This window comes from Plectropomus leopardus, chromosome 5 (assembly GCF_026936395.1).
Source record: "Plectropomus leopardus strain MGB_pleo_1.0 chromosome 5, ASM2693639v1, whole genome shotgun sequence".
NCBI lineage: Eukaryota > Metazoa > Chordata > Actinopteri > Perciformes > Serranidae > Plectropomus > Plectropomus leopardus.
In genome coordinates, this window is record NC_142180.1 from 34,030,697 (window position 1) to 34,050,681 (window position 19,985).

The window sequence follows — 19,985 nt, forward strand, 5'->3', positions numbered from 1 at the left end:
CGTTCAGACATCCTTCACAAGTATTTAAACCTTCGAACCCTGAGCAGGTTTTATTTCATTCAAAAAACAAAGGAAAAGGCATTATTTAATTAAAAAAAACATGAGAAAAGGCACTGAGACGCTTCAGTGCCTTTTAATAACACTCATTTTTTGCAAGAAAAAAATGGTAAAAAAATAAATAAAAAAGCTAGGGAAAGTGTTCAGACAACTATAGTTAAAATAACTGAAAATTAATTAAAATGATTGTACATCATTTGTTTTTTAGAATACCTTTTCAACTAATTTTATTGTTTTTATTTTTTAATTTTTTTGTTTAATTGTATTCTTTTTTTTTTAACTTTTTGCTCATCTTAGTGTAGTTTTCTTAAACTTTTTTCCTATTTTTAATAATAGTTATTATTGTTACTATTATTATTATTATTATTATAAACTTTTATATAGCACCTTTTTATACAAAAAATGCAGCAAAAGTGTTTTACAATAAGAGTGCTTGATATGAATGAACATAAAACAGGCCAACAAGGCAAAAGAATATAAAAGGACACACAAGATCAGTCTAAAAAATTTAAAATAAATAAATAAATGCATCATAGCTCAATAATAGAAAAAGCATAAATCTTAAAATAATAAAACCTAAAAATGTTAAATCATAAAATATAATATATATAATATATTATTATATAATACATATATATATAATAAAGTATTTCAAAATGTATGGTATAATATATAACAAGAAAACAGTATGTTCAGGTATTTGATCAATTACATAAGAATGATTAGTTTCGGTCACGAGACAATCCCTCATCGAGCAGTGACAGCGTCTCGCGACAGCTCGGCCGAGTTGACGGCACCTGACGTGTCTCCGTCAACACAACAATGGCGGACGCCGCGGAGGAAGCTCTTCAGGGCAGCTGGTGAGACGATTTCTTATCGGACTAACATCACGAGAGGCGTCTTCTTTCGATGTCAAACAACTGCGTCGGTTTTATCTGACAGTATTTGATATAAAATAACTGAATTTAAGTTTGAGTCGTTGATGTGCTCCGCTGACAGACGCTAACAGCTAACCTGAAGCCAGTCTGTACCGTTACTGCTCGGCAGCTAGCCAGCTAACGTAAATTAGCCAAGTTGTTTCTGATAAATTGGCACATCAGTCGTTAAAAAAAGACACAAATAACTAAAGAGTTTTTGAGAAAGTTCCGTTAAGTTATCTGTTTTTTCATCACTTTCTTTCGAGCACAGATGAGTTTATAGGAAAAGCCTGTTAGCCAGCAAGCTAACAATAACTAGCTAGATAGCCGGTGTTTGACGAGTTCTGCTTCCCTTTTTTTTAGATCATCGATAAATACATTTGTTTATTGATTTTCAATCAGATTTTGAATCAGAATGAGGTCTACATAATGTGAGCATATACAATATTGTGACGTACATATAAAGCGTGACACGAAAGAGGAGCAGAGATTTTAGATTGAGCAAATTAAAAACATTGTTAAGATAAAGTTATAATCTGTAAACATTAAATAGTTAATCACCTTTTACCTTTTTTGGTAAAAAAGGTCGCGCTTTAACCATGGGTTAATCAGTGGAGTGCCACATCCAAAATCCAGTGAGCTTAAACATTAAAAAGGTTGCACATTTAAAATCTTTAAATTAAGGAGGAAAAAATACTAATTTATTTGGTTGACATTACTATTATAGTAAATGTAAAGAGAAGATGGGGAAAAGGTAATGGAAAAAGATGTTGATATATACAGCAGTAAAGGTGGGAATCCCCTCCTCATGATCCTTAAGTCACAGTACAATATTATTGTTATTTTAAATGTTGCTATAATATTTATTGCGATATATAGCAAACTATTACCTTTTTTCAGCTGTAAATAATGCCACCAGAGGACAACTTCAAAGTTATTTTTTCCATTAAGATAAAGTGTTCAGAATCAGAAAAATGCCACTTTCAAGCAATTTTTGGTGCAAACATTAAACATACAATAAACATATTAAGAGGAATAAAAGTATTATGAATATAAAAATGTACATTAAAAACGTGGTAGAGATACTTTTTAAGGGTATATAACATGACAAGAATGTACAAAACAGCTGTTTCAGAAGCTGTTGTTTTTTAATTGTGGAAAATATGTATCTAGTAGACTAAAAAGTGAACTGATTTTATTATTCTAGTAGGCTATCAAAAGTATAATTAATATTTACAATATTAATAATATCTATGATAAGAAATTAGTAAATCAGTGCTTGCCATCCCTGTATCGATCCTACATTACCACAAAAAAAATTAAAATTTTTCCCCGACCCCAAAATGCAAAGTAGTTATTGAATATTTGTCCCCTGAAAGTTTTCTTAAGAAGAACTTAAAGCTTTATTGATAAGCTCAGCTTTTTATCTTGAGGTAAATTTATTATTTTCTCTACTTTAAGCTCATATAAAACATCCCACACCTATTGACATTAAAATGACAGTTAGGCAATCTTCCAATTCAAGAAAATCCGTCTGTTTAGCTGCCAGTTTAAGTTTTTCAGGAAGAATGCCAAATAGAGCTGTCAAAATGTCTAAATCAGTGATAATAATACATGGAAAAATATTCAAAGATTTTCACCTAAAACTGACGTAGTCTAGGGCATGAACAGAAAGTACTGAACAAAGACGCTGGTTCTGTTGTGCAGTGAGGATCCATTACTGGATAATATTTTATTTCATTTTGCTCAGTTTCCGGTCAGTCAGTCTGACGTGAGTTCTGCTTCCTTTTAAATCCTGCTATAGCCCTGACCCTTACTCCAGTTTGTTCCTTTCATGTCTTATACTCAACATGAGTGTAGTGATATCTGATTAAGGTAATCGTGAATTTTTGGACTTATTGTGACTGTAAGAGCTGGGCGTGTGGAGATAAATATCATAAACAGATTTCCATATCTGTGTGCGTCATGATGATATCTGCCTGGAATGGAAAATCACCTGTTATCTGGTTGAGCACAAGTCATTTTTTTGCAGTGATAATTTGTAGCACAACAATTTTTGGGCTGTAGTAAATTAACGTGTTTAATTAATTTATCAATTTTAACATTAATATTTTGTTCATAACACCATTACAAAGGAAGCTCCTTTATAATATTGCCAAATCTACACGCTGAAGAAAGGTGTCTGGGCAAAAATGTCGGTGTGGCAATAAAATAGTTAGAATTCGATTGTTGTCCTGATCTTTACTGCACTGATATACACAAGTTTAATTGCTAGTGTGCACGTTGTCTTATTTTTACAAATTGTTTAAAAAATGTCAAACATAATCACAAGTGCTCATTACAAGTTTCTGGAGAGCAGAGTTATGGCTAAAAATCCTGTTTAATCCTGTTTTGACAGCATTGAAATAAGCAAATTTTTTATATGTTTTTTATTTTTTTTCTCAAATAACAGTTAATGGATTTATCGATTAAATTTCACCTGTTCGATCAAATTCTTAACAACCGATTAATCAGTCATTAAAAAATTGTTATCATCCGTAATTGTCATTATTTAGTGTTTGGTAATTTCACTTGAGAAGTGACTTAAATCCAATGATTAATGGGTTTTCAAAAAATAATCTTTGTTGCGTTATTGTTGTTTAATTACTCGTTATAGTATTATGAGTATACTCACAGTATAAAAGGACACGAATAATAATAATAATAATAATATTTATACAGCGGCTTTCACGATATCCAAAAGACAACTACAAATAAATTATTAATGTTTTCTGTGATGAATTTACAACATTGTGGCAACGACTGATAAATGTCACGCATAAAATATCTTGTCTTTGTTTTTATGAACATTTATACTTGGCTTGATCTGTTAACTTTTGTAACTGTGTGCTGTTCTGTCCTCTTCAGGGACCAGGATCTAGCTGAGGCTCTGGACTCGGGCGGCTCTGACATGGAGATGGAGCGGAGCATCATCCAGGTCCAGGAGCATTCAGCTCAACACCGGGCCAAGATGTGGAAGGTGAGAGGGCGTGATGGAGTCCACACACACTGAAAGTGACAATGTACTCAGCAAAATATAAAACATGTAATCAGCAAGATATTATGTAGATGTATGAATCAGCAGTGCTTCTGTTATTAGAGTCCACGTGTTATAACGAATTACTCTCGTCAGACACAAGTCAGCGGACTGGAAAGACCAGCATCTCAGGTTCACATAACGTAAAGGCTGTCACTGTCACACACCCTCATCTGAGGCGTCAGCTGTTTGAAAACACATACCTGCAGCATGTTTTTACATATGTGAACAAAAGATGAACAGTTTTTGTTTGTACAGTTACTCAACACCCAAACATTTCAGTAAACACCAGCCACCAGCCTGCTAAAATATGCAAGTGGCTGCTTGATTTTCTTCACTCACCAACCAAAAAAAACCAAACAAATGTAATTAATTGACCGGCTGAAAGATTTTGTAATACCAAAAAGTTAATTTCCAACCATGGCACATTCCTGCTTGTTTGTACTTTAACTCTAAAAAGTGCCACCAGGAGAAGAAGAAAAGCTCTCCTTTTTGGGTTTATAGATTTCACGTTGTTGTTGGCTGTGCTTGCAAAATGCCACTCTGTGAAAAGATATATTGTCTACTCCACCTTTTTGTTAAGCTGCTTTTGAAAAAGGTGTTTGTATAACATCCATCAGCAGGGTGTTTGACACCCAGCGTCCCTGATCCTGGGCTACCGAAGCAGATGTGTAACATCCTAAAACAAAAGGAGATTGTACTGTTGTCTTACCTGTGCTGTGAGGAACATTTTGTAGCCCTAGATTAACTAAAAGTATCAGTAAGGCAGAGAGTGCCTTTTAGTTTTAGTGCTATTTGAGTACATAAGGTTCAAGCATATTACATCCAAAAACAGGCCAGTTTTATGAAATCTGGGAACCCTGCCTGAACGACACACAGCCTGGTGATTTTCCCATCATGCTGCAGGAATTTTCATAATTGTTCTTATTTTACATTATCATTGTAACCTCTGGTGTTGCATGTATAAATCTGAGGTGTTGTTCTGCGTTTTGTGTTTTGTTTCTGTTGTACTTTTTCCTCTTCTGTGGATTTCATAAAGTATCCAACTAAATGTTGTTTTTATTATCAAATAATTTCATTTTAAAGATGAATTGATAAATCATGAAGTCTGTAAAATGTGAAAGAAAATGTTGAAATTGCTATTCATAACATCCCAGAGCCCAAAGTGACGTCTTACAACCAACAGTCCAAAACCTAAACATTTTGCTTTAAAAGTAACTTTAATGATTAATCAGTTATCAAAATAATTGGAAATTGATTGTCTTTCGACTAACCGGTTAATCGACTAATCATCGCAGCTCTAATGTATCCATCTTGTACTTGATGTAAAAGTGAAAAATAATAAATATATTGTCACAAAAGCATGTTTAACTGTTGCTGTAGATAAGCTTAACCAGTTCAGATCACGCAGTATAGCATTTATAAAGCCTCCTTTCTTGGTTTAGTGGTTATTTAATTGTTTGAAATGAATTGATACAGTCGGGACAGACAGTACATTTTGCCAAGAGCACCATCTGTCATTTCTGATTCGTTAATTGGTTGTAATTATGTCTGTTTATATCAACATGTAAAGCTTTGCACCTAACAAATTCTTAAATGGTGTAAATAACTTAAGCTAGTTTATTTTGTTGCAAACACATAACTGGGACTGCAAAAATTCCTGTTTTTGTCTCCTAATATCAAACGTTAATATATCAAATCATGCGGCTACATCTGTAGGGAGAAGATGTTCGTTGGTGGAGCAGCAGTTGAGTTACTGATTGCAGATTAGTCTCAGTCATGTGTTTTATTAATTGTCCTTTAATCGCTCTGTAGCTGCATGTTTATCATCGATTCTTTGTTTTATGTTGGCAGATCGCTCTGAATGTCTCTGGAAAAGGAGACAGCCTGTCTCCCTGGGACGGCGTGCTCGATTTACCAGAACAGACTCTCATTCACAACCGCAGTCAACAGCTGATTGGTGAGTAAATGAATGTGCCCCCTAATTCCTTGATGCAATCCCGGATTTTGGAATCGCTGCAATAAAAGTATGTAGTCAGCAGCAAAACAATGAACAGAAGGAGCTGTTTGTGCAGGGCCGACATGTGAATCCCCCTCCAAATGAAAAGTCCCAGACATGATTTAAACAACTTATATGATATAATAAAGTCCACGTACAAAATGGTAATAGCAGCAAAAAGTAAAAATAGAGATTTGTGTTTATTTTCTTATTTGCAGTCCTCTAGTAGCTGAAGAACATGGTTTCAGAGAAACAAATTACTTTAAATAGTCTGAGCTTGTGACATGTTGACAACAGGATGTGCTGGAGCTCAAAATAGAAAGCCACTTTTGAGAGTGGAGCCTAGAAAAAGTATGCACACAGAAAAAATGCTCTTTTCATGTATTATTTAATAGCTGTGCTAAACCTGTGATCAGCTGTCTCTGTCTTCACTGCTCAGCTTCTCGCTTTTTGAATGTGGTCACTTTTGTTTGTGATGTTTCTATTGAAAAAGCTTCTGACACACAGTCTGTGTTGGTTCCCGTGTTTAGATCAGCTGGAAGCATCCGAGGAGGAGAGGAGTGACATGGTGTCTGACGTTGAGTCGGTCATCACGTTCTACTGCAAGTCCCGTAACATCTCCTTCACCCCGGAGCTGAGCTGGCCGCACCTGCTCAAACCTCTGTTGGGCCTTCAGCTTCCCCGCAGCGATCTCTACAACTGCTTCTACGCCGTCATGAACAAATACATCCCCAGGTGAGCCGTGTGTTTTCACTGCTTCACATACCACTCAGTAAGAGGTTAGGAAAAGGATACTTTATAATTTTAAAGCGTCTTAAATCTGTCTGTTTCAGGGACTGCGTGCCAAACGGCCGACCCTTCCACCTGTACAGACTACTGCTGCAGTACCATGAGCCAGAGCTCTGCTCCTTCCTGGACACCAAAAAGATCACACCTGACTCCTACGCCATCAACTGGGTACGCATGTCTTCACAGTCACAGCTTCTCATTCTCTCATTCATTCATTCTGACATGTTTTTGCAAAAACTATGACAAAATATTTTCGTTGACAGTGTTTTTTTCCCATGACTAAGTCAAAACGATGCCAAGACGGCACTTGCATCATAAACACCTGGAGCACACCGCATGTGTGAGCAGTGCATGGTGCACGATTTTCCACATTTAGGACCACATATCTCGCTCAAACATTAAGTCGTGAAAGCTCCTGCATTGTCAGCAACACGGTCCTGCAAATATTTCACAATAAAATGCATTGTGTCGACAACAGATGGGATTCTGTCGACAGAGACGTTGTCAGATGACTTTTATTTTAAAACAGAAGCAGGAAAGTTTGATTTAAACAGATATTTTTGTATTTCTCTGTCACAGATAAAGACGATGAAACTGTAATAAAAGGCTGTATAGAATCAATTTAATTATCAAAACACAATTTTCACTGTCTGTTTCTGCTGACAACCGTGCATTACGTGCGGAAAAAAAAGGCGAACCACTCTTTCTCTTGACGTGCTGCGGCTGCTCACACAGGCAGTGTGGCGGCTCTTACTTGTTAACATGGCTGCTAATCATCACTCTAGCTTTAAAAGTGAAATGCTCAGATTTTTAGTCAACTAAAACTTGACTAAAAAAGAAAACAGGATGTGGTTGACAAAATCTGATAAAATTAACGAGGACATTTGAAACAGGACGAAGACTAAACTTAAAAAATAACACCAGTGTGAACTCCTGTGTTTTCGTTTCCTCCACAGATGGGCAGTCTGTTTTCCAGCCACTGCCTTCCCGACGTCACCCAGGCCTTGTGGGACTGCTACTTCCAGCAGGCCGACCCCTTCCTCATCTTCTTCCTCATGCTCATCATCCTCGTCAATGCCAAGTAGGCAGCCGCTCGTGAAAGCGCCACACAAACATGATCATATTAAAGAGCCCTTTGAAACCTGAGCAGATAGGCTTCATTTTTTTAGAAAACAAGGGAAAAAGGCAATGAGCAATTTCAGACACCAAAAAACTGCAAGAAATTTGTGAAAAAGTTAGTACAAAATTCCCTCAAAATTGGCAAAAAAGAAAGAAAAATAAACTTCAAAAACAAGCAAATTACATTTCAATTCCAATTACAATTCAATACAACATTTTTGGACATTTTTCAAAAATCTTGCAATTTGCAGGACATTTGCTGCTATGTTGTTCATTGCCTTTTTTCGCATGTTTCTGAAGAAGAAATCAAAACAATCAGCTCTGGTTACTAAAGTTAAAATACTTCAAACACAATACAAGAAATGTGATGTTGATCCAGGCTTAAAAGGTTAAATGTGAAATGTGATTTGTGTTTGTTTGATTCACCCTAAGAGAGTCCATCCTTTCACAAGAAGGACAAAGCAAAGAGGACATCATCAGTAAGTCGCTGCCGTTTGATTTGTGGTTTTTGTGTTTAAACTCACGTTGAACGTTGGAGTTAAACGAGGCTTTCTCCGTCACAGAAATGCTGGAATCGTCCCCATCTCACCTGGAAGCCGAAGACATTGAAGATTTGTTTTCTCTGGCTCAGTATTACCAGAGTAAGACCCCTCTGTCCCTCAGAAAGGTGAGTCTCTGCGTGCAGTCCGTGTTTGTGTTTGGAGAAGTGCTGAGCAGAACAAAGACGGTGACGAGGATGCTGACAAAGAGAGAAAGGCAGCTGCACAAGAGACCTCGTTGTTTCAAAGCCGTCATTGTTTGTTTTGCTTTTCCCGCCCTGACAGATGAACCAGAATCTGTTTGGGAGCAGCCTGGTGGCTCTGAAAGAAGAGGACACGGACCTGAGTCAGGCGCTGTGTCTCCCGGTGTCTGTCCCTGAGATCCTGCAGGCCAACCAGCTGCAGCAGGTCAGTAACACTCAGCTCCCTGAAGTCAGCTATGAGATAAGACAGAGAGAGATATAATGTGATGATAATGGATTTGACTTCCAGGACGGGGTGCGTTTCTTTGTGGTGGATTGTCGGCCTGCAGAGCAGTACAATGCTGGACACCTGTCCACGGCCTTCCACCTGGACTCTGACCTGGTGAGAGTATAATGCAGAATGTTGATTCTGTGGTCAAATGAATGCAGTATATGAATGTTTTCAGAGTAAGAAATGTGTTTTCTTTTTCTCTCACAGATGCTCCAGAACCCCTCTGAGTTCGCCCTCTCTGTGAAGTCCCTCTTGGAGGCTCAGAAACAGTCTTTGGAGTCCGGCTCCATCGCCAGCGGAGAGCACCTGTGCTTCATGGGCAGCGGCAGGGAGGAGGAGGACATGTACATGAACATGGTGTTGGCCCACTTTCTACAGGTGAGAGATATCACCAGAGACGATAGTCGGAAAAAAAATAGCTCTAGATCAGCGATACTCAACTTGCTTTTTGGGGGCAATTTTTGCAAAAAGAGAGGAAGCCGGGGGCCTTTTAAAAAACAATAATTAATAATATTTATCTATAATTATCTGTATATATTAAATAAATGTATTGCTTCTTTTCAACCTTTTATTTTTTGTTGTCCTCACTCATATTTGTCAAAATCCAGTTGCAGCGGGTCAGCTGTACACAGAGGCTTTTTTAGGATTTTAGGACATTTGGAGCTTAGCTGGACCTCTGTTGGTGGTCGGGGGCTTTTTTTGTATTTATGTTCCAGAAAAATCCCAGCCTGAATAACTTTATTTTAATGTTGCATTAGAAAATAGTGGGCGGGCCACACATCACCCCATGGTTCAGATTTGGCTCACATGCCTTAAGCTGAGTAACACTGTTCTAGTGCCATTTGCTTCCCTTTTTTGTGTAACTGAAATTGTAACATGATCTGTAGTTACCAGTTTTTGTTTTTTGCTAACATCTTTGCTAATTTAAGGTTTTCTGTTATAGAAAAACAAAGAATACGTCAGCATTGCTAAAGGAGGTTTCATGGGTAAGTAGGTGAATATAAGAATACTGACACACTGGAGCTAAATTCTGCATTAAATTCTGTGTAGATTTATCACTAAAACTCTGCACACAAAGACAGAAATTTCCACACACATTATAAAGCCGTGCATACGCCTGGTTCTGTTTATGAATTTCTATTAGTGTGAAACTGGGAGTACGAGCTTCATTTCCACAGAGCAGCTGTCATTTTCAGTGATTTCATTCATTTAACTTGTATCAAAGCAGACTTGATAAAATGCTTCATATTAAATGGTAAATGAAAAAAAAATCAATATATGATGTGAAAAAAAAACAATAAAAGACCACACTAGTAATTAAAGATCGTACTGACATATAAACTGAAGATAAAAAAAACAAAATCTGAATTTGGCAGCCTAAACAAGGTTTTATTATTAGATTATGTGACTCACCATGTGTCTCATCTCCACCTTATATCTCAAGAAAACATTTACGTATGGTCTGAAGGAGGTATTAGAAGCACACTTTCTGACCACACAGTCTTCTGTAATGAACAAAATAATCACCTCTGGAAAACTGTGTGTGCATGTTTTTAATAAGAACACATTGTTAATATTTTTTGCCCATTTTGGATATTTGTGTGAAGCAAAAACTCAGTGGACTTTGTGTGATTTCAGCTCTCCAAAAGCATCTGGTGGACATGAATATTGAGGGTTTGGACTCTTCATACCTCCACTGGATCGTCAGCACGTCAGGATCTCACAGCAGCCTCAGCTCGGCTGATGTAAGTGGACAGAAACATTTTTGCTCAGTAGTTTGACTTTAAATCAATGAGATATTATGTTTTTATCGGCTGAGCGCTGCTATATTTGACATGTTCTGATTACATTTTTACTTCTATTTATCCTGTTACAGGGAGAGTCACTAAGTAGCCCTGGAGACGGCAAAGGCGTCAAGTCTTTGGTCAACAAAATGACGTTTGCTCTAAAGTCCAAATCAGTGAACGTGAAGGAGAAGATGATCAGCTTCATCGAGAATACCTCCACTCCTGTAGACAGGTGAGACCCGAGTTCTTCCTCTGAAGCCCAAACCTGCACTCCCGAATCACACACTACATCTGCTGTCGTCACAATTACCAATTTATCAGTTTTTAACACATTGATTCTGAATATTTGAAACGGTTTTAATACTTATTTTCCACTTTATCAATACACTGGCACCAGCTGCGCTTTCTCACGCCAACTTATTCTTAATGTTTAATACTTTCATTCAGCCGTTCTCTGCTACTAATCAAGCAAAAAAAACAAGTTGTTGTCATGTTGTAGCATTGTTGTATTTTTCTTTTAATGAAATTAAGTTCAGATTTTAATTCTGTGACTTCAGTCATTTTTTTACAGGGGTATTGACTCAAAATATAATTAAAGGAATTGAATTAAAGTAAGAAATTCCAGTTTTGTGACAACAAAATACATTTTTATCCTTTACCTTGTCATTTTTAGGGGATTAAAGTTTTGTTACATTTGGTTTGTAAGGCTTCAATTATATATGAATTCAAGATTTTAAAGGTATAATTCTCCTAAAAATATATAATACTAAAAATAGAACAAAAACAATGAAATCACTTCATCTGGTAAACAAATGTGACATTTCTTTTCACAATTCGCAGTAAATAAATGTGTTTAATAGTTTATTGAAAATAAAATAATAATAAAATAATAACTTAGTATCTCAAATTTATGATGTAATATCTTAAAATGAGATGAAATAATGAGTTATATTTTCATTATTTTGGGAAAATGTCTCTTTATATGACTCAGCAGGATCTTTTGTTTTCATCACACTAGTAGAAATGGGCTTCCATAATAGTAAATACTTAAGTGTGTTTTTGTCCTCTTTGCATCTGACTGAACACATTGTCGGGTGTGAACTCTGTGGCCTGTAAAAATGTTGAAAGGCTTTTCTTCTCACACATTTAATGTCCCACTGGTCTGATATAAACATGGACTCGACTATAAAATCTGAGAAATTAAGTCATTTGATGACTGTAAAGTTACATTTAGTCTCACAGTTTTTTGGATTTTTTAATTTAAGTGTACCATACCTTGTGCCTTATTCCATGCTAGAATATCTTTCAATCTGCCGTGGCCAGAGAAGGTGATTCCAGATCGGTAAGAGCTCCCTGACATCGAGCTGTTCGTCACCAGCATGCCCACTGGCTGTAGACCCGCACCGGTCGGCGGGATCGTAGGCGCGTTAGCCTGTCTCACATTAACGCATGCTTAGTAAATCAGCATCTCACTCATGTAACAGCCCTACACGTTCAAGAAGTTTAAAGGGACAATTTGGATTTTTTGAAGAGCGGTTATATGAGGCACTTATCCATCAGCATGCCCCAGTTTGGAGAAGCTGCAGGAGCACCACCACAGAGGCTAAGCAATGTAATATTATGTACTTTTGTCCCCTAAAAAACATCAGTTTAAATGTACGCTATATTTAGAATATTTTCACTGCTTTACCATGTGGTCAGACAGCCCTTTCTTACAGGGAGCTAAAGCTGTAATCTATGCTCTCTCTAAAGCCAACAGACTCCTTTGACAAAAACTGTGATTTTACCTCACAGGACACAGCAGATGTTGCTCACAGGAGTTAGTTTGTTTGTTATTGTTAGGGTTGGGTACCGAAAACCCAGTGCGAGTATGTGCACTTGGACCTATTGAGCGGTAAAATGTTATATTGCAAGCTCAAATTTGCATTTGCAGTAACAAAAATGCAATTCTTTCCTGTCGTTGACTGTCGTTTTCTGCTTCATTTTGAAAAAAGAATCAATCCAGGCAGCATTTAGGTAACAGTACAGTTTTAAAAATATTGTTTGGAACCAGTATCGGGGTAAAAAACCCAAACAATACCCAACCCTAGTAACTGTGTAACTTAAGTGTTAATTTGAATCTATCAAAGTCACACAATAACAAGCGAACTCATCGAGGCAGCGATAGACCAGCAAATCCCATGTTGTGCGAAGTAAAGTGGCTGTTTTCTGTTTTCTCAGTGAAGTCTGGTGGCTTCAGAGAGCAGAGATAACTGCTTCAGTTCTTGTTTGAAAGAGAGAAAAAATATTCTCAATAAAGCGTACCCTTGAACTGCTCTCTCCGTCCGCAGCAGCACATTACATAACGTCAGCGTCGGTACTCTTGATTGCGTCTCTAAACTTGAAACGAAGTGCAGTCTGTCACACACTGACTGCAGAAAAGTACCTCATACAACCGCACTTCCAAAAATCCAAACTATCCCTTTAATCTGTCGTCATGCTTTCACTAACAACATTCAGCACTGCTGTTTAGTGGCACCACTGAAGCTGCTGTGGCCTCTCAGGGAGCATCGAGCCATCTTTACATCCACAACTCACTGAGGCTGTCGTCTGAGTAACATGAGGTGTTTTAGATCAAAACTTTAGCTTCTCTGCTGTTTGCTTTGAGATGCTCTTAACAGTCTGTCTGTCCATTTCATTGTAGATGATAGTCAGGGCTATGCAGCACTTTTAATCCACTCTAAAAAAAATAAATCTACACTGCTGATAGCCCTGAATATCATGCACTGACTAATCTAGCTCTTCTGGAGTATAAATGTCTCATTTAACCTCTTTCTTTGTGATAAACAGCATAACTCGGCAGGACATGACATGGCTATTTGTGTGCAACCTTGCTGGGGTGTTTTTGTTTTCATCAGAGGCATTTACGTGCCTCGCGTCCTTCGCTCAGTGCAGATGTGACGCTCTAAGTCTTGTTTTGTTTTCCGTCTCAGGCATGTGAGCAGCAGCGACCGCGTCGGCAAACCTTACCGGGGGGTGAAGCCCGTGTTCAGTATTGGTGACGAGGAGGAGTACGATACAGGTAAACCCACACTGAGCCCGTGGAAATTTAAAGAGTTTTCAAGATTAAAAATGTTTGAATAATCTGACGTTTATCTCATCTGCTGTTCTCCACAGATGAGATCGACAGCTCATCCATGTCAGACGATGACAGGAAGGAGATCGTCAACATTCAGACCTGGATAAACAAACCAGATGTAAAACATCACATTCCATGTAATGAGGTGAAAGAAACAGGTCACATGTTCCCCAGGTGAGCTCCTGATCTGATTTGGTTAAAATGAAAACTGAAAACTTTTCCTCTACAACATTTCCAAGTGGTGTTTTTCTTGTTGCCTTTATATATATGCCTTTAAATATATATTTAGTAATTTCCACACCTCAAAAATGTGCTTAAAATCCAAGCAAATCCCTGTGTTTTAGCTGCTTAAATGGCTTTGAAATTAGCTTCATGGCGCACTGTGAATGACATCACAATCAAGGAGTGCTGCTGATTGGTTTGTTGTGAATCCTGGACAGAGTTAGTCATTGATCCAGGGACAACACTTACGTGGAGATATCAGATATCGTGCTTTCTTGTCACTCCTGGTTCGTTTTCTGGCTGCTAGTGTTAATTTACGTAAGCAACATGGATTTGAACCGGAGCCTTGATCTCACTGTAATTAAGACAGAGTCAAATATACGGTAATATTATAAATACACTGTGTTACTTGAAATAAATGTGAAATAGTTGATGTACCTTTTTTGTGACGTAAATCAAGCCATTTTCCTCGTAGGGGAATTTTACCAAGTCAAACGCAGAAATGAAAAGTGAAAACGAGGCTAATAGGGAACAAATCCAAATGCAGCTGATGCCATTATTCTATAGCCAATGTGATGGCTATAGAATAATGGCATCAGCTGCATAATCAACATTTATTTTCTAACAATAAATGTAAGTATTTCAACTTTAATGTGTGTAGAAATACACACATTAAATTCCTCACCTGAATCCCTGACTCTCATAGCCTCGAGCTGTCGTGGGTGTTTCAGGTTGAATTGGGTAATTAGGGGAGGAAGTTGCATTTAAAGGTGACTAATCGTCACTGCCTTAAACATGAGTGAACGGTGATTCAGGAATCCGTGAATCACGGCTCTGACTCTGTTCTCCTGTCGTTCTTCCAGCCACTTGTTGATCACAGCCACTCACATGTACTGCCTGCGCGAGATCGCCTCGAGGAAAGGTTTCGCCTACATCCAATCCAGACAAGCACTGAACTCCGTGGTGAAGATCACATCCAAAAAGAAGCACCCAGAACTGATCACGTTCAAGTTCGGCACCAACAACTCAGCTGGAGTGGAGATATCAGCAGTCGAGAGGTGCTTTTCTACAGAAGCAGAGTTCAAATTTAATATCCTAATGATCAGAAAAAGCCCTAAATGGGTGTAATTTTAGGATGGAGATGCAGCCCAGCGTGCACCAAGTTCTTCACATCAAAACACACAGAAGACAAAAAGACATAATAATAAAACCTGCATTTAAAAATAAAATCAGATTAGAATAGAAAACATAGTATGTATCTTCAAATTGAAAAAAACCCAGTAAGATAAAATAAGGATAAAAATTGAATGCACAGAATGCACAACATAAGAAGGAAAATGAAATAAAACCCAGCATAAAAATAGAGTATATAAAATGCTTTTTTTTTTTCAAAAATGATTTTTTTAGGGCTTTTATTGCCTTTATTTGATAGGACAGACATAGTGTGAAAGGGGGAGAGAGAAAGGGGATGACATGCAGCAAAGGGCCGAGGCCAGACTCGAACCTGCGGCTGCTGCGAGGACACAGCCGCTGTACACGGGGCGCCTGCTCTATCAGCTGAGCCACCGTGCGCCCCATAAAATGCATAAAATTAAATGCAATAAAAACACGTGTACAGCTGCAGAATTTATTTGTTACTGTCAGTCTTGTCTCCTGTGTGCTCACGTTTTCTCCTCCCTCCTCTCAGATATTTGATACCCAACGCAGGCGATGCCACCAAGGTCATCAAGCAGCAGATCATGAAGGTCCTCGACGCTCTGGAGAGCTCGTAAAGCGAGACGACGGGGTCGTGACGGCCAGCCGTGACACGAACTGTAAGAAGAGTCTCTGTCTGCCGAGAGTGACACCTTCTCCTCCCGCTCTCCCTCCTGGACAGACCCGGTGCAGCGTTGACCGTGAGGCCCTGTGTGTCAGTGTTTGGGACCTGGGTGTGCACACTGCTGGCTGCGGGCCTGTGGGACACGCTGTGTGTGTTGAAATACTTAGGTGCTCCGCAGTCATCTTCTTAAACTAAGTTAAGAAATATTAGTTATACTGTATGTTCTTCTTCATTGTTCAAACATGGGATCTCATCAGTGCAATTCTACTTTTGGCGACGTCCCTCTGGCCTTAACGTAGCGGACTGACCGACCTGCTCGATCACTACATGACTGACCTTTGACTTCTCGATTCTGACCCGTTTGTTTTGCTTTTTGCAGTGAACAGTATTGCTGCTCAGTCGTGTCTCTTAGTTTAGCTCTCGGATGCTCTGAGAGCAGATTTAACGATCGTTGTTCTGGTCGGACTACTTTAACAACATCAACACGCACATTTTCAAAAAAACGAAGCATTGCTGGCACATGAGTCGGGTTTCCTACAACTGTTTTTGATAACTTTGATTTCCCAGCAGGCCGCCTTAAAGAGAAATTATTTGAGGACGTTTATAAATACACAGAACTTTGCAATGTCGTTTTAAAAGCATATCCTGATAGTTAAAACTGCAGTGAAACTTAAACTGGCTTCTAAACCATCTGAAGCTCCCCTCCTTTTAGAGTGAGAAGTTCGCCTTTTACGGTTTTCTGGAGTTGATTTATTCTTTGTTTTTACATATAAATATGAATAAAAGTTATGTTAGGCTCTTTAATTTTGACGACATTGGGCAAAAGTACCAATGAGCACATTTATTCAAGTGGTCTGTGAGAACACTTGACGTCTGCACGTCTGCTTGGCTTCATTTTCTGGCTTCAGAATATACAGCCTGTGATGCAAATTTTGGCCGTTTTCAGAGAGAACAGCTGTCAGTCATGTCAATCACTGATCTCGAACTGTGATTTAAACTGATTGTGACACTTAGTTCATTTAGTTAAAGCGACAGCTCACATCTCAGTGCTATTCATCGTTTTTACAGACTACTTTAGATAAAACCATTTCCTTTCTGTTGGAAAATGTGCAGTCTGTGCAGCGCTCGGTCTGAAATTTAGCTTTGACTCGCCTCTGCAGCAGCTGCTCCTGTTGTATGCAGGACGGCGAGGCGGCACAACGGCGTGATATTCCTGCCTTGAGCAAGCTGTGTCAATGCTGCTTATGAAAAAACTATTTTAGGCTTTTTTTTCTCATTTTGGTCAACATGACACTTGGCTTTAAAACGTGGTGCACTTTTGGGGGTCCTGGTTTGACCCCAGTTTGCAAGCAGCGATCGACATGATTGACAGCTGTGTGTCAGAGACTCCTTCGCTCTGATTGGTTGTTTTAAGGTTCTTACAGACGCCATCAGGAGCACTCTGAGGAGACAGAGGAGCATGATTTTTTCACAGATTATCTGTCTCATGCACGACTGTCAAGATCTTGTGATGGTTAAAGAAAACTAACTTTTTGTTGTTTTTGCTAAAAAATGACCTACTGTAGCTTTAACTTTGTCTCACAGCAGTCTGATGTAGCTCTCAGAAAGCGCCGCTCGCTGCCCCTCTGGACTACATTAGTATTACAACAGGAGCGTCAGTGACTGTCGTTGTTAAACCTTTGAACCCAAAGCAAATTGGTGAAATTTCACTTTTAAAAAACAGGAAAAAAAGCAATGAGCAACTTGAAGTATTACACAAATTGCTAGAAATCAGTAGATTTTGAAATGTATTTAGAAAAGGCAAGGGAAAAAAGAAAAGGTTAGGGAAAAACTATGTTCGAATTATCAGAATTGTATATTTTCAATTGTTACGAAATTATTATAATTATTAAGAACTTCTTCCAGGTCATTTTTTTGTATTTCTTTTTCTCTTTTTTAAATTTTTTTTTCGATACTTTTTTGGTAATTTTATTGGTACTTTGTTCACTTAACTTTTTACTAATATCTTTCTATTTTTTTTATTACTTTTTTCCAGATTTCTTTTTTTTTTCTTGCTTTTTCTTTTTTCTTGCTGTTTTTTTTCACTTTTTGCTTTTTTTTTTTTTTTTAACTTTTTGGGGTGTTTTTTTTTCAGTTCACTTTTTACGAATTTCTTGCTCATTTTTGGGTCATTTTTCTTTCGCTGCTCATTGCTCTCTTTCCATGTTTTTGAATTGTATCAAGCCGATTTGTCTCAAAGGGTTAAGAGCTTGAGCACCTCAGTATTTTTTCCATCCCATTCTGATTCAGTATGTGAAAGATAACCAGTTAACCTGTTAGAAAATGTCTGGGTGAAATAAATTATTATAGCAGCTGGACGTCTGTTACTGTAACCGAAGTTTAGAGAGAAGAGATCGCTGTAACGAGGACTGTGTTTTTCACAGCTTTGAAAGGAATGAAAAGATAATTTGTAAAAAGAAAAGTCATTATATATCTATGTTTTCAGATCTGTCTTGTCTCATCGTATTATATCTCAGCAGCTTTAGTGTGCTTGCCACTGTTGCCTTCGGCCTCATGCCTGTGATGTGTGATATTGGCACCAGCAGTGGCAACATATCACAGAATATTGCTGCTTCTCCTCTAATCTTTAACTCGGTTTCGGGACATTTTCCTCGCTTTGTTCTTGCTTATTCATTCATCCGAAGTCTAGTCGTGCAGGTTCAAAGTGTCAAAGCGTCTGAAGTGATGCGGCTCCAGTTGAAACTTCTGTCCAGAGAGGGTTAATCCCCGTCATCTCTTTAACTTTAACAAGGGGAGAGGTCAAACTGAGTAAAAACGTGGCACATTTGGGTGACGAAAACTTGAATTACAGACTCTTAAATCTGGTCTTTCTTCACTCCAGTCTTTCACAGCATTCCCATGTAATCCATGCATTGTGTTGTAATTTTGTGATATTTTTCAGTATTGACTGGAAACTCCTCGATCGGGAGTCTTTACTCGGTAACATCGGTGGCAGAGGATGTCAACCACTAGTCGAAATGCAAAATGTCTCAAGTGTAATTTGCACCTTACTGTACTGCTATTATTTTCTAAGCGTTTCTGTTTTTAATAAATGGAGATTATTCGACTGCACCTGTGGAAGTCAAGTCATTTATGCATTATTTCACTTCTTTTTTTTCTTTTTCCTTTTTCCCCCTTTTTAAAATAAAATTTCTTAGTAAGTTGTTCGGTTCACTTTTACAAATTTTTTGGTGGTGACTTTATTTTTCTTTACCTGTTTTTATTTCTTTTTTTACTTTATTTTTTTTCCCTTTTTTTGTAATTAGTTTGATTATATTACAATATGAAAGAGACGATTCACACAGCATGCATATTTTTCCTCTGGAAAAAGTTATTTTTTGCAGAGTAATTACTGCTTTATATTCTGCAAATTATAAAAATACAAATTATATCAATTAAGTATGTTAGTTATAAGATATTCGTCACTTATTTACTGATAAGAGTTGACTTGAACTGTTTTTGTTTGTATTTTTACACAAAATTATTTAGCAAAAAAAAGTTTTTTTTAAAGGGAAATAAAACAAAAAAAAAACAATGCAGTGAGAGACAGATAAAAAAATACTAGATAAGTAAAAAAAAAATTATTACAATTATAATAATGCAAAAAGATAAAGAAAATCTTAATTAGAAAAATAAATTTAATTTTAAAAAAGGAGGGATAATGAAGATAATGAACCTAAAAACTTGTGTTCATTAATTTGGAATTTTCCCAATATTATTAAAAAACAAGTTGACGACATAATTTAGGGATTTTAGTAAATATATTAGCCTACTGATGCTGTCATTGGAAAAAATATATTTTTAATAAACACTGAAACCGGATTGGCAGCTGAACACCCGCCCCCTGCTGACGTAGGTTCAGCTCCAACTTTCACAATAAAGGTCCTTAACTTTACATGAGCTCTAGTATGTATCATAAAATGACTTAAAGTCAGAGAAACAACTAATTACTTTATCATGCATTCATTATCACTGTTTCGTATCGTTACGTTTTGTTTTACCGGAGCTCTTTAACAGCATAAAACCGTGC

At 37.5% G+C, this 19,985-nt stretch overlaps 1 protein-coding gene across 2 annotated transcripts; it reads left to right on the forward strand.

Annotated features, from left to right (window-relative positions):
- Positions 1–812: 812 nt before the first annotated feature.
- tbc1d23 (TBC1 domain family, member 23) lies at positions 813–19,027 on the forward strand. 2 transcript variants are annotated; one of them, XM_042483664.2, is made up of 19 exons: positions 813–917; positions 3,882–3,993; positions 5,905–6,010; positions 6,580–6,784; positions 6,883–7,006; positions 7,795–7,919; positions 8,390–8,436; positions 8,521–8,624; positions 8,782–8,904; positions 8,989–9,081; positions 9,178–9,348; positions 9,914–9,956; positions 10,609–10,715; positions 10,847–10,989; positions 12,055–12,099; positions 13,730–13,818; positions 13,914–14,049; positions 14,961–15,155; positions 15,785–19,027. In XM_042483664.2, exons 1-19 carry the CDS (start codon positions 880–882, stop codon positions 15,867–15,869), a joined length of 2,091 nt encoding a protein of 696 aa, XP_042339598.1. In that variant the 5' UTR covers positions 813–879; the 3' UTR covers positions 15,870–19,027. The 2 variants fall into 2 exon arrangements, with proteins under 2 accessions (XP_042339598.1, XP_042339600.1); XM_042483666.2 differs by lacking the exon at positions 12,055–12,099.
- Positions 19,028–19,985: the final 958 nt, after the last annotated feature.